At 39.0% G+C, this 14,611-nt stretch overlaps 1 protein-coding gene across 2 annotated transcripts in view; it reads right to left on the reverse strand.

Moving 5' to 3' along the window:
• Positions 1–5,575: 5,575 nt before the first annotated feature.
• The window catches only part of TFCP2L1 (transcription factor CP2 like 1), a 55,830-nt gene continuing 46,794 nt past the window's right edge, over positions 5,576–14,611 (reverse strand). For both annotated transcript variants that reach the window (XM_044669933.1, XM_044669932.1), the window contains 3 exons: positions 14,391–14,533; positions 8,756–8,807; positions 5,576–6,689 (listed from right to left, as the gene is read on the reverse strand). In XM_044669933.1, the coding sequence (XP_044525868.1) occupies positions 6,643–6,689; positions 8,756–8,807; positions 14,391–14,533 (242 nt within the window). In that variant the 3' untranslated portion in view covers positions 5,576–6,642. The remainder of the gene's footprint in view (positions 6,690–8,755; positions 8,808–14,390; positions 14,534–14,611) is intronic.

Genomic DNA, 14,611 nt, shown 5'->3' on the forward strand with positions numbered 1-14,611 from the left:
GAGGTAACACACTATACACATCAAGTCCAAAATCCTTCCCTCACCAGTACAGGTTCTTTTAAAGCCTCGTAAGGGCTAGGCTATATGAAAGGGAACATTTATAAAGAATCAACAAACTATAATCCTATCTGTTCACTGAGAGAGGACAGCACTGGGGAAGAAGCAAAGGAATTTAAATTATACTAAGGGGCCAGGAGAACATTAAAATGTAAAAGGGAGCTGTCCCAAGTAGGTTCTCCCTCAAGATCTAGCCCCATAAAAAAAGGAAGGGGGAGGGACCACACCAAGTTTAGACATGTCCCTACTTTCTCTCTCAGGGTACTCAGTACACCAAAAAGAAAAACAGTCAGCTTTAGGCTGGGTTAGGACAACACTTTCATTAATTGGGGACTTTTCCCTTGGAACTAAAATGGTTTTCCACAGATAACCAGAGACGGACGTGGGAAAAGGGAGTTGCTTGGGTTTTGTCTGAAGAAAGCCCAGAGACCAGTTAAACTGCAAGCTCCTGAAGAACAGAGGCTGTCTATTGCTCCTCTTTTTAACCCTAGTATCTAATATGGTGCCTGGCACATAGAAGGTACTTGATAAAACACTAAATGAAAAGAGCTACATATCCCACTTTCCCAACCCAAGTGAAGGCATCATTCATTTTCTCTTCCTACCTGTATTGAAATGTATGCCATTAAAAACCATATAATAATATTAAGATTTGAAGGAGCCTTCAAAAATCATTTAATCTAATCTCATTTTATCTCTGTTGAAGCCGAGATTCAGAATGGGAAAGTGGCCCAGGTCTCCAGTTGATTTATTTAACTGCAGTTTGCACTCTAGTCATTCCTTTGGGTTAGGCAATAAAGGCAAGGTCACTTGTCTCTAAGTGGCATTTTAAAATGCTCATTATTCAGGAGGGAGGTATTTTTTATTTTAGGCCTTCTCCTATTACCATAGTGACATCAGTTTATCAGATGACCTTCTCATAGTCTAAGGAACAGTAGAGTCTGGAGGGAACAGGCATATGCTATGGTTTAGTCAGAAGGCAGCCAAGGAACACCGTGAGGATGCATGGTATCTAATGAAAGCATAGAAGGCGAGGATAAGTGCTTGGAGACACTTTTGGCCACTTCACTATTTCTCCTGTGCCACAGTTGAGTTTGGCAATTTCTAAACAGGTTGAAATGACTTCATACACAGACCTTGGGTTTTCTAGTGCTTTCTAAAAGTCTCTGCTTTCCAATTGGTACTGTCCCAAAGCTCTACTGTGTACTACTACTATAGCATAAACCATAAGAATTTTCTTAAAAATAAGTCAAAAGAAGAAATTGTTCAATTGAGTGAATTTTGCATTGGAGTGCCTCGAGGGAGGGAGCAGTGACAGCTACTCAAGGCCAATAAGACTCAAAATTGCTGACACAAGCCCAAATATTCAGAAATCTCCATAGCCTTTTGTCAAATTCCCTCTTCTTTCTAGGAAACCAGAAAAGAAACTACTTTGAATCAAAGTGAATAGTAACCAAACTTTTCAACCCAATCACACCATACAAGGGCATATTTTCACTTTCACTAATGGGATGAAAACAAAAGTAGGATCTAAATGTTTCATCTTAAAGACAGTAGTAAGTACTTTGGGGAAATCACAACCATTCTGTGGTTCTAAGTTTATTCATCTTCATGACAAGGACAGGTCTGGTACCTCTCTAGATTTTATCACCATAGTGATCTCCATATGAGGACAACTTTTTATCAGTACAGGTCTTCTCTGAAACTTAAAAGTAACTTGCCAAAGGCCATACTATGTCTGGGGGGGTGGGCAGGGATTTGAACCCAAGTCTTTCTCCCAGGGAAGCACTCTTGTCCATTATACCAAACTGCCCCTCATTTTGCAAAATCTGCCCTAGTTTGTGGTAGGGAAAGATCAAGAGTACATAGGGCTGAGCAAAATACTAATATATACATGTGTTTTATGTGTATGCACATGAGTATATATGTACATATATATATATGCACACACACACACACTTTGCTGCCAAAATAAAATTATATTAAGAACAGGAGCTGATTTATGTTGCTTTTATCTCATTTTTGTTAACATATATGCTCCCTCAAAAAGAAAAGGTTAAATGTGGTATAAACACTCCCCTCAAAATCCTAAGTGCAATTCCCTCCCTTCACCCCCTCACCCCCCAAAAAAACTCGTAGAAATTTCAGATTCAGGTGGCCTTGAGCAATCTTCAGTTCAAATGAAGATATCAAAGTCTATAAATAGAATAGCTCTCTGGATTCTGTGATTGAACGTTTCCAAGTTCTCAAGGAATTTATTGACAGTTACATTCAGTCATACCTATGTTTTAAAGACCTGTAAAAACCCTGAAGACTATAGCAAAATTCTCTCTGAATTCACACCTTAAGTCACTAGAAAGCATTTGACCTCTTGTCTCTATTTGTCAAAGATCATAAGGTGCCCCAGGAGAAAAAATGTAGAAACTTACAGTTCCAGTGAGAGTAGAATAAGAATTGGAGAGTTGAGGGGATAAGGGGGCGTCCTTCTCACAAAACACTCTGCCTTCACTCAATACCTTTGATGGGGACACTTTTACCATTTGCTAATCAGAGGCAATCTAGTGTGGTGGGAAGCACCCTTAAACACCAAGACAGGAAATACCTAGGTTCAAAATACCACTTATGTGATTTCCAGTTGGATAATCTTGGGCCAGTGATTCAATCTCCCTTTAAGTGCTAGAACTTCAGGGAAGTTTTTCCCACCATATATAAAATGGGTTCGACGGTATTGACCAATTGGGCTGTTGTGAAGACCAAAAAAAGAATACTTATAAACCATTATATAGATATCAATTAATGCATAGACTGAGATTCCTATAGCCAGGACATTTGTAGATTAAAAACATAGACAAGAAAACAACAAATCTAAAGCTCAGGCTGGTATCCTGGAGAAATAATGGGCTAAAAAATCATTCTCCCCAAAGCACGAGGCAGTCTTATTCAATGATTTTTTTCTCCTCCTCCACTTGACAGAAGTGTAAAAATAATTAGTACTGACTGATCACAGATCTTAAGCCAGATCCCGGGAGTGGGTATTAGATCCTCCATGCTGAATAGAATTTAAAACCAAAATAGTAATATAGAATGCTAACCATTCCCATATCTCTGAGGAAAACAGACTGGTAAGAATTTTTTTTTGCAACCATTGTAATCCATTTTAGTAATGTATACATAAAATATATATACTCTTAAAAGAGTTACTGAATGGAGCAATCTCAAAAAAATTTATTTTCCCCACAAATCTGACTCTATTATTTGTAATTCCTTTGAAGGCTTTGCCCTATTAACAGTGTTTGGGAATATAAAGAATTAGCTGACCTGCCTAACAGTAAGCCAGGGGGCCAGGCTTCTTGGAAAAAAGGGGGTGTGGGGTGTATACATACTCACAACTAGGTATGCATATATATATTAATACAATAAAACCTAAAGGATACTGAAGTCCAAACCCCATTTAATGCCCAAGTTTTGTGAAAAGCAAATAGTGTACTTGCTAATTTTTATACCATGAGGTGTTTTAGCTTACTTTTTTAAAAGACTTGTCCATAACATTAATTTAGGGATGACCAGGCAGTGAATTCGTTTTTCAAAACTATCATATCAGCCAAGTCTCAATGGCTAAAGATTAGCTTAGCAATGGGCTTTAGCCCCAATATGCATGTAGATGTGTGTGTGTGTGTGTATATATATATAGACACATTATATATTTAACCAGGGAAAGGAAAAACACAGTAGTACCTTGTTATTGCAGAGACATCCTTGACTATCTGTCTCCACCTTTTATTCCCTGTATGCTTTTCTTCTTTTTCTATAACCTAGGGGCTATTTCCCTTTGCACCACTGACTACGTCAATAGAAGGGGGGGGGGGGGAACCTTTTTTTTTTTTTTTACTTTTTTGGCAACTTAACCTGTTAATGATTTTCTGACATTTAGTTATTCAGGCCCTCCCCTGAAGCAACCCTTGACTTGGGAGATTTGTGAGCAGTATGGGTGAGGGCTCACAGCAGGTTAATAACTCTTCACCAGCACCCTGGAGGCAGAATAGGGAAGGGGTCACCAAAGGGAACAAGCTCTCTGCAGCAAGGGTGGAGGCTCCCATTCTGGCCCACCCACTCACTCCTGACCTCATCAAAGTTACAGCTACCTTTAGTCAAGGAGTCAAGGCACTTTGCTAGTCAAGGTACAAAAAAAAAAAATAAATAAAACTCCAAAGGAGAAGACAGGATAAAAAGGATCCAAATCTTGCAAGCTGGCACGTATGCACAAACATCATGGTGAGCAAGAATCAAAATGTTCATCTGAGCTTATGAAGAGAGTCGGCTTGATGCGGTCTCATTTGTAACTACTTTTCCACTTCAGCATATTTTCTTATAAAAGGACTCAGGAGCTCTTTAAATGCAAAGTGTCATGCATGAGTGACTGAGATAGGATGCCTTTGGAAGGTTAGGACCTTGTGCTCACTTTTAAGTTTTCTAGATTTTTTTCCTGCCTACTGGCCAGCTTCAGGAGAGGGGAAGATGAGTTCCAGACTATAATGTTTTAAACCTAATTAACAGAATGGGATAAAACCTTTTTTTAATCATTAAGTTTTAATATTATATCTCTGTGCACCTGAAGGTATAGGTGGGCAGAGGGAGGCACTCAAGCTTGGGCAGCAACAATTCTTCATTTCCCCTCCTTAAGCAAAATGTCTCCTTAAGAGTAGAAACTGTTTCATTCTTTATTTGCATTTGTAGCCCCACTGCCTAGCACAGTCCCTGGCTCATAAGAGGTGGTTAATAAATGCTGACTGATTGATGGTTCACTGAAAAAAAAAAAAAAGCCAGGAGTCAGATGACTAGGGTTCTAATCCCAGTTCTACTACTAACTGCAAAGACCTCAGATAATTCATCTGTCTTAGTTTTTCCCAATTGTAAAATGGGAAAAATAATAGCTGCCCCCAGTCTACTTCACAGAGTGATAATGAAGATCAGATGAACTACCAATATGGATTTTCAAGTCCCACAGGGTGATATATGCTACTCAGATGGGCTGAGGAAGGAGAAAGGACAGAAAGGACCATCTAGGGCACAAATCAATAATGTACAACTTGACTTTCTACATCATGAGAAACATGGTGCCAAAAGTGATCTGAATGAAAAAGAAGGAAACAAACTCAAAACGAACAAAAAGAAACTTCTTAAGCCACTGATATAGTATATACTATGGTTTGAGATAAAGTTTCCAAAGGGTATTTATTCCCTTTACAACCACAGATAATTTAGGTGCTGAGACAATGTGGCTCACTGGGTCCTAGGAACCATTTAACAAACAATAGTCGAATCCAATTCTACTCTGCCAAACCCAAATTCAAATTGCCAACAGATCTAGAGTTATAATTTTTTTAAGGTAAGCTTAGGCCCCCATGCATATTTCATTGATATTCTAAAAACCTTAAAATATCATCCTGTCTGCTTTAAACTCCTCTAAAGAGGAGACTAACCAGAACTATGACAGAGAGCATATTCACAAAGGTCAATCTTCAACTACAAATTTTATATGTAAACCAAGAATTCTGGTACCATGACTGTCAAAACCACTTCAGGTTAAACTAGCAACTCAGGAGCTTTTTCCTTTCCCAGCCATCACCAATCTCAACAAATGCTTAAAAGATAAAATACTTTGAGTTCCATTTCAATTATCATTTGTGAAAGTCTACATCCACTTTCTTTAGCTGTAGGATCCTTAGAGTCTTCAGAAGAAATAGCTATTGACATAGAAGCTAATATACCCACAATGGGGGCATTCACAAATATCTGAGTGAGGATAGGATACAACAAAGCCTGCCCTGATAAAGGCTGTACCATTCTTTAAAAATTTACAAAATTATTTTGAAATTGGGATAGGGAATGGGGAAGAAAGGAGAGATAAGATAATAATACAAAAATGAACCCACATCAGTTGCATCATTAAATCCCAGAGAAAAGGAAAGGGTTGGGGGCATTCCCCAAAAGAAGTGAAAAGGGAAAGTATTTCTAGGAGTAGTCATGAGAAGGACTCACAGGGTGAGTCACCAGCATCCAACAATTTAGTCATTCTACCCACAGATCCATTTAGCCAGAGAATGCACTGATGTGAAACAAAGGATTCACCTTGGGGCTCTAAGTGAACAAACCAGAAGGATTGGGAGCTAGGGAACCCAAGGAATCCAAAGGGAAAAAACTCAAACCCAGGGTCCTCCCCAGGAATGAGTTTCAGAGAAAAAAATTGAATGCTGTTTTTTCATTCAAGAATGACAAGGCCAGTGAACAAGGATGAGAAATTTGGAGTTTAAAAAGGCTTGAGGACAGAAAAGCAAGGGAAGGGGATAGGAGCACATTTTCTGGACAGTGTCTTTTCTTCTATCTCTGCCAAGTTGTCGTAGTCGTCGTCGTCATCATCATCATCATTATCATCACTGTTTTCTGTAGTCATGGTGGTCCCCTTTGAGCTTTTGCTTTTTCCAAACAAGTCTCTTTATTTTGCAGCTGGGGTGATGTCTACGTTGAGGTGATAGGAGAGAAGAAAAGGGGTGCATTGGAGTCTGATGTGGTTTAGGATCCTGGCATTCAGAGTCCACATTTCAAGATGATGTGGTAGCCATCGTTGCTTTCAGCTACAACAAAGAAACAATGGACTTTTTCAAGGAAGAGGGTCACAGAATTTTAGAAAGTGTTGAAAAAACAAATTCTCTGCTATGAAATTATAACCATCAAGCTTGACCTGAAAGTGGAGATATAACAAGACAGTTTTCTACTCCCTCCCTCCCAGCCCACTCCTCTTTGCAAAAGAACAACTATTTACCATATCAGGCTTCTTCAATATATTTTAGTTTTACTAAACTTTTTCCTATCTCTTTTCTTCTTTGTTATAAGAGATTGCTCTTTTATGGGAGGAATAGGGAGGGGGGTGTGCGCTGGGAAATGTGGTTCCATAAAAATAAAAGATGTCATAATTTTTTAAGGAAAAAAACCAATTCCCAGTTGATTTATAAAAGCTAAGCACCATAAGCTAGGCTTTGTTTTAAAAAAAAAATGGCAGGCACACTCCTCTAGTATAAAATTATTATGTTGGTTGCTACTCCTTTCCATATATTCATTTCCTAATAACCAACACTCTTTACCCTTTGGTCTGACACTACATTATAGCTCATCATTAATAACCCCCAAAACGTATTCAACACGCCCAAAAGCTTACAAAAATCAGAATGAGGGCATGAGAAAATACGAATAACTAAAAGTCAAGATGACAACTACTGGTCATCACATTCTGCTAAGGTCCTGGTCAGGGGGCACAGATATGTTATATGGTCCCCTGAGCAAAATTCTAAAAGGACATTTCTTGCTAGCCCACCATTCCCTTAGAGAACCCTTAACACAAACTCCTAACATCAGCCCTATAGGAATTATGTATGATACAGTTTGCATGTGGGGAAGTGTAGAGTAAAATTTGCAGTTTGGCTGAATCCTTTCATTGCTAGGCTTAAACAAAAATATAGCTATATCTTGCCAAGCTGCTATAAATAACAAGGATTTGCAGAAAGCTTCTAAATGACTTCCACATTCCATGGAAGTGTCCAATGGTGTCTCCTAGATTATCTCATGGATGCTTGAAGAGCTTCTGATATCATCACTGGAATGGCCCTCCCTCCCAGTCATTAAAAGGTACAATGGTTTGGCTATAGCAGAAAAAGGGGACTGTTGGTTGTCCAGAGTCAAACCTCTGATACCATAAGTTTTTATTTCCAGTGCATTTTAATTAATTTGTCCCTGAGAGAGGATCTTACAAAGCCAAGAAAAATTACAGAATGTTCTGAGCACTCTAGAGTTTGATTCAGAAGGGGTATACCAAACAACAAGGCAGTGACTTTTCTCAAATCAGTTATGGAAATAAGCACATGACCAGATGCTTCAAGTCACTTATGAACCTCTCATTAGGGAACCTAACTGGGGTGCTATGTTGCAGTGAGAGGGGAGAAAGAAAGGGGTGCCTTGAAGTCTGATGTGGTTTAGGATCTTGACATTCAGAGCCCAGACTAGTATTTTGAATGGTTATCTTCTGTTCTCTCAAATTTCTAAGGAACTGTTTTCATGCATTTCTACCTCTATCTGTTTTTTCAAAATGGCAAAGACCATCCAACATGCAGGGTACAGTGGAGACCTCTTTTCATAGGCCCCTCTTTCAAATTTCAGAAATTACATTTGGGTCAATATGATTTCACTTAGCTAATTTCCATGTGGAGTTCTTTTCTCAGTTGGTAATACACCCAGGACAAACCCATTGACACCATGTGTCTCTTCTACTACACACACACACACACACACACACACACACCCCACATCTCTCATAAGAGGGAGTCTCAGACTTAGCTTCATTTCTCATTCCCAATTCCAATCTGTCCTAGCAATTTCTGACCATTGCATCACAATCAAAAGAACTATTTTTTTAAAACCCTTACCTTATCTTAGAATCAATATTTGTTATCAAGGCAGAAGAGATCTCAGAAGAGAATGTGAGGGCTAGGCAATGGGGTTAACTGACTTGCCCAGGGTCACACAGCTAGGAAGTGTCTTAAGACCAGATCTGAACCCAGGAGCTCCATGCTCTGCACTTGGCTCTCAATCCACTGAACCACCCAGCTGCCTCCACTTCATTTTTTTTAAAACATAAAAGAGGTCATACCTTTTAATGTGCTGATAACAAAACAAGATTCATCTTGGAAATTCTGTACCATCTGAAAGGCAAAAAAGAAAAAAAAATGGTGTCTTCTATCAGCAACTGAAATATATAGGATAAAACCCAGATAGCTAGCTAGCTAAACTTTCTATTTTGCCATAGTAATCATGTACAAAAATCTTTAATTACTTAGATTTAGATGTACAAGTCAAGATTCCCAAGAGGGCAGGACATAAATGATAACAGAAATCTCACCTTCCATGTCAGAATGAATACTGTTTTGGTTCCAAAGCAGAAAAGCAGTAAGGACTAGGCAATGAGATAAGTGACTTGCCCAGAGTCTTACAGTTAGGAAGTGTTTTGAGTCTGAATTTGAAACCAGAATTTTCCATCTTTAGGCCTGGTTCTCAGTCTACTGATCCAATTAGCTGCCCCCATGATTATACTATGTGGGAAGTAGATGGTAGTCAGAATCCTGGACTTGGAATCAGGAAGACTTGAGTTCAAATCCTATCTCCAATATTAGTTGTGTGACCCTAATGTTTAAACCTCTCTAAGCCTCAGTTTCCTCATCTGTAAAACGGAGATGATAATAATAGTCACTAATCCTAAGGTTGTTGTGAGAATAAAATGAGATAAAAAACATGTGTACAGTTTTATAAACTTTGAAATGCTCTATAATATCTATATGTACCCGCGGGTGCACACGCACACACACAATTATTCATCGAGGACAATTATAATGATTTTCTTCACTGAGAAATTCAGCAAAAAAAAAAACAACAAAAAAAAAAACCCTACACCCTGGGGGGAGGGGAGGAATGCTATCAAAATAAAATTGCAGATACTTTTATTATTTTTTTAAATCCTTATCTTCTGTCTTAGGATTCTAAGGCAGAAGAGCAGTAAGGGACTAAGCAATGGGGGTTAAGTGACTTGCCCAGGGTTGCACAGCTAGGAAGTATCTGAAACCATATTTGAACCCAGGACTCAATAGTCTCTGGGTGTGGCTTTCAATCCACTGAGCCACCTAGATGCCCCCTATAGCTACTTTAATTTAATTCATTTTTTACCAATTACATGTATTAACAAATTTCCACATAAGTTTTCTGAAGTTATATGGGCCAACTTGTCTCTTCCCCTTCCTTTCCTTCCCCTAGAGACACTTTTAAAAAGACTGTTCTCTGGTGCCTCAATTTAGGGGCTGAGTTGAAAAAATAAGATCCGTTTATGTAAGGACCACCACTCTGTCCAATGAAAAAATTCAAACAGACACAAAAAATTCTCAAACATTCCCCTGCTTCCTTTTTTGCTATCAAAGTGACTTTAATTCTTCAGCAGCAATAATGGTAGTAAGGAAATACACTAGCAGCTTCTGATAATGCCATTTAAATCAACCTGGCCTAGAGGGAAAGAAAGGACCTGAATGCTTTGTCACCAACCTTCCATCTCTAGGCTCTCCAAAGATGGCATCTGTAGAGCTAAGTAAATGGCAGAATTGCCAGGGTCAGCTCCCTTCCATGTAATAATAAACAACAGAACATAACATTTAAGCTCTCGCATCCTCTGGTGGGAATATCCCACAACCTCAATCCTTTATTGCCACACTCTTTCTTTTGCACAAAGCTTTTCCTAAAATCCCAATGGCTGATGCTCTATTACGCAACCCAATACCACTCCTGAGTTCCTCTTTGCCGTCTAGCCCAGGCTTTGCTCCTGGTGCTACCAAAAGTATACATCTATATTATACACAATGTAATAATCAATCACTCATTTAACAAAATATTGCACATCTATTATATGCAATGCACTTTGCCAAGTACTGTTAAGCAAACAAAAATAACTAAGGTCCAATCCTACTCTTAAGGAGTTTACAATCTCATTTTTTGGTGGGGGAAGGAGGAGGCAGTGATTTCAATGGTGTGAACAATTATCTGTGGGGACAAATCTCCTTCTACGTATGTAGATTTTATTTTTAATCCTTACTTTCCTCTTAAAAGCAATACTAAACGTTGGTTCTAAGGCAGAATGTTAAGGACTAGGCAACTGAGGTGAAATGACTTGTCCAGTCTGAAGCTAGATCTGAACCCAGAACCTCCTATCTCCAGACCTGTCTCTCTTATCCATTGAGTCACTTAGCTTCCCCTGTAGATTTGGTTTTAACTGATAATCCTAGGGAAGTACCTGAGACACTAAGAGGTTAAGGAGGCTGGACTACGGTCTAACCAAAAGACCAAAGTTCAGGTCCTGCTTCTGCTACACAGTGGCTATGGGAACTAAGGCAAGTCACACCAAACCTCCTCTTCCTCCAGGCAATTCTCTAATAATATAACTTGCAGCAAAAGTTCTGTTATTCATGGTAGAAGGAAATTTCCAAATCTAAGACTTCACTGAACTAAAAGGGGTAGCCCCTATCCCTCAGCAAAAGAAATATTAAAATTGTGATCTCTACAGGATATGGTATAGAATCAGAGATGATGTGAAAAAAGGTTAAGCCCTCAATAACACACCCTTTCTGAGGAAATTTGGCCTCAGACACATCTTAGCTACGCGACCCAGGGAAAGTCACTTAGACCCCACTGCCTAGCCCTTATTGCTCTTCTGCCTTGGATAGAATACACTATGGATTTTAAGATGGGAGGTAAGAGTTTTAAAAAAAAATGAGGTTTGGAGGATTTCGATCATTTTTAGATTTGAATCCTTGTCCAATTTACTATCCCTCATCTTGGCTCTTCTTTATTCCTTCAGTCTTTTCTTACCCAGAAGAAAGCCAACTAGGTAACTCAGGAGTACATCTGGGAACAGAAATTATCCCTAAATTCAGGGACTTTACAATCTAAAATGTAGGTGATAACTTTGTATATCAGCTAACAAAAGAGAAGGGATGTGGAATTGCTGACTTCAGTGTACAGAAAGGAGAGAGCATGTACCATTTATTCTGATGGACTGAGAATCTGAATGGCCATTCATACTTGGTAATTATGCATGTCTATGTCTTTCTCCAAGCTTCAATGCCCCAATCTCTAAAATGGCAAAATTATATTTTGCTTTAAATCTATAACTTACTTTTTAAAAGGTCACAAAACTCTGAATAAAAATGCAACCACCAAAGAATGTGAATACAATCATTTGGGCTTGATCATTCCCCAAGATTCCCTCCCCCCACCCTCACACACATATACCCACTTCAGGTGCCTAATGATGCATGAAGTATGTTTATTCTGTTCCTCTTGTTTGCTCCATCTATTACTCTGGCTGTCCTGCTGCTTGGCCATAAGAGTCCCCAAATAAAGCCATATACATTGTTAATCAGTAACTTAAGTATTTCATTTAGTCCCCTTACTCCAAAGAAGCCAAGGCAATTCCCCACCAGGGCTGCCTCAGAGCATTTTGAGATGATTAAGAGTTGAAAGTTTCTAATTTAATCAGGGCAAAAAGGCAAAAAACCTTTGCAGAATAAGCACTGGTTGCTTAAATTCAGGCCACATTTGAATTCTGCTTTGTTCCACTTGTTTTAACCAGCTGGGTCCAAGTTTTGAACAAGATATTATTCAATGAATTTCTTTCTAGGACTAAGATCCACAAAATTGAAATGGTCTGGGAGTCGAGTTTTTATTTGTAGTCTAAATAAATTGTAATATGTTCTTAAATGCTGTTAGAGGTACTGGAATGAAATAAACCTCAGTATCTCAACAACATCATCAACACTATCCTTATTAGGATCCATTATTTCAATGCTAAATAACAGGGCTGTTCCTCCTTCCTCCTTCCAACTTGCTTCATCTCCAGGTCCTTGCAAACTTTCTTATTCTTAACCTGTGTTGGCCAAGAGCTATGAAGGAGCACAGCCATTTCTTCAATCATCCAACCTGCAATAAGGTCATCTTTCTTTTTGCCCCAAGTCATCAGCCCAAAATATGGAAGAGGCTAGGTGTTTCGGGGGATAGAATATTGGGCTTGGAGTCAGGAAAACTTTTATTTGAATTCTGCTTTGCACACTTCTCTCAGCCTCTGTTACCTCAACCACAAAATGGGGATAATAATAGCCTCTAACTGTGAGCATAGAATGATAAAACATATGTTAAGGGTTTTGCAAACTATACAAATTTTCCTGCCTATTGGCTTTATTTGCAACATTCATAAGGACAAGTAGATACTTGTATATGCAAACCAAAAGAGCTTTTGTATATAAACTTTCATGTGACTAACAATAAATTATTATAATACACATGTAGGTTATTGAGGCTACAAAAGCACTTTTTTCCTAAAAATCCCTCAGTGAATATGACACAAATTTTATTCTTTTGTTGTAGATGAGGAGTTTGAGGGTCAGAACAGTTAAATGACTTGTCCAGGAACACACAGCCTAATAAATGTGAGGAGGAATAAAATCCAGGTTCCTGACTTCAGAACTAGTGTCCTTGTCACACCCCAATGGTTCTATGATGAACTACTTACCCAAATGAAACTGGGAACCCAGATCCATTATTTGTTTTACTGTCACTCAACCTATGGGTTTAGACCACTGAAAGGACCACAGGATTTTTACTGTCCCACCTTTTAGGCTGGTCTACCTTCTCTATCTTCTCACCAAAGTCCTACATGTCATCCTTCAAGGCCCAACTTAAATCCAGTTGCCTCCATGAAACATTCACTGACATCCCTAACAACAGGGTGACCTCTTCCCTAGTGCAACTATCAATAATATGGAAACAGGTCTTGATCAATGACACATGTAAAACCCAGCGGAATTGTGCATCGGCTATGGGAGAGGGGTGGGAAGAGGGAAGGGAAAGAACATGAATCATGTAACCATGGAAAATTTTTCTTAATGAATCAACAACAACAAAAAAAAACTTTGGGTAGATAACACTTAATGACCAGGTTATTCACTTCTGTTGTTCACCTTATATTGCTTTTTAAAAAAAAAAATAAGTCCATACATTCCATCTTAGAATCAATATTATGTATTGTTCCAAGGCAGAAGAGTGGTAAGGGCTAGGCAATGGGAGTTAAGTGACTTGCCCAGGGTCACACAGTTAGGAAGCATCTGAGACCACGTTTGAACCCAAAACCTCCCATCTCTATATCTGGCTCTCTATCCACCGAGCCATCCAGCTGGATCTTAAAAGTGCTTTGTATTGTAAATTAGATTTTTCCCTACACGAGAGGTACTGTAATATAATAGAAAGAGAAGTGCCCTAAGATTCAGGATCTCTGGACTTTTGCTTAATCACCATCTAGTCCCAGATAAAGTCATGTAAAGCTTCATGCCCTGCCTAACTCACAAATCAGTGATTTGAGGAAAAGGATCATGAGTAGATGGAGTGTTGAAAATCCTCTGTGAGATGGGAAGAAATCTTCAGTCTTCAAGTTGGGTAACATGACCCTTCTCCCTAAATAAGCCCACTTCTCTGAAAGATCACACTCATTAATATGATATCTGTTATTTCTAAAAAGAAAAAAGTTGGCTATAGTCATGCCTATTCTCTGTGTCTACCTCCCTCTGCCCCCCACCCCATCTCTATTTCAGGCGACACTGTCCAGCGTCATACCACAGTTCCAAAGGTCACCCCAACTTCAGAGGAATAAAGGTCAGGCAGCTGCTGAACTCTGATACCTGGTGTCGAATGGTCCTCACCTCATTGCTCACCACCACATGGATCCCTGTTGGTCCCTGCCTGTAGATTCTGTTAATATGCTGAGGGGAAATGTTGTAGAGGTTTGCAATCTTCTCAATTAGCTCCAAAGTGGTCAGCTCTTCCAAAAAGATAGCATGGTACACTGGGGAGAGAAGAAAAAGGAAAACAACACTTTCAGCTAGCTCTTTTGAAAAGTTTGCTCTCTAAGAAATAAACTATT

Source organism: Gracilinanus agilis, chromosome 3 (genome assembly GCF_016433145.1).
Source record: "Gracilinanus agilis isolate LMUSP501 chromosome 3, AgileGrace, whole genome shotgun sequence".
Taxonomy (NCBI): domain Eukaryota; kingdom Metazoa; phylum Chordata; class Mammalia; order Didelphimorphia; family Didelphidae; genus Gracilinanus; species Gracilinanus agilis.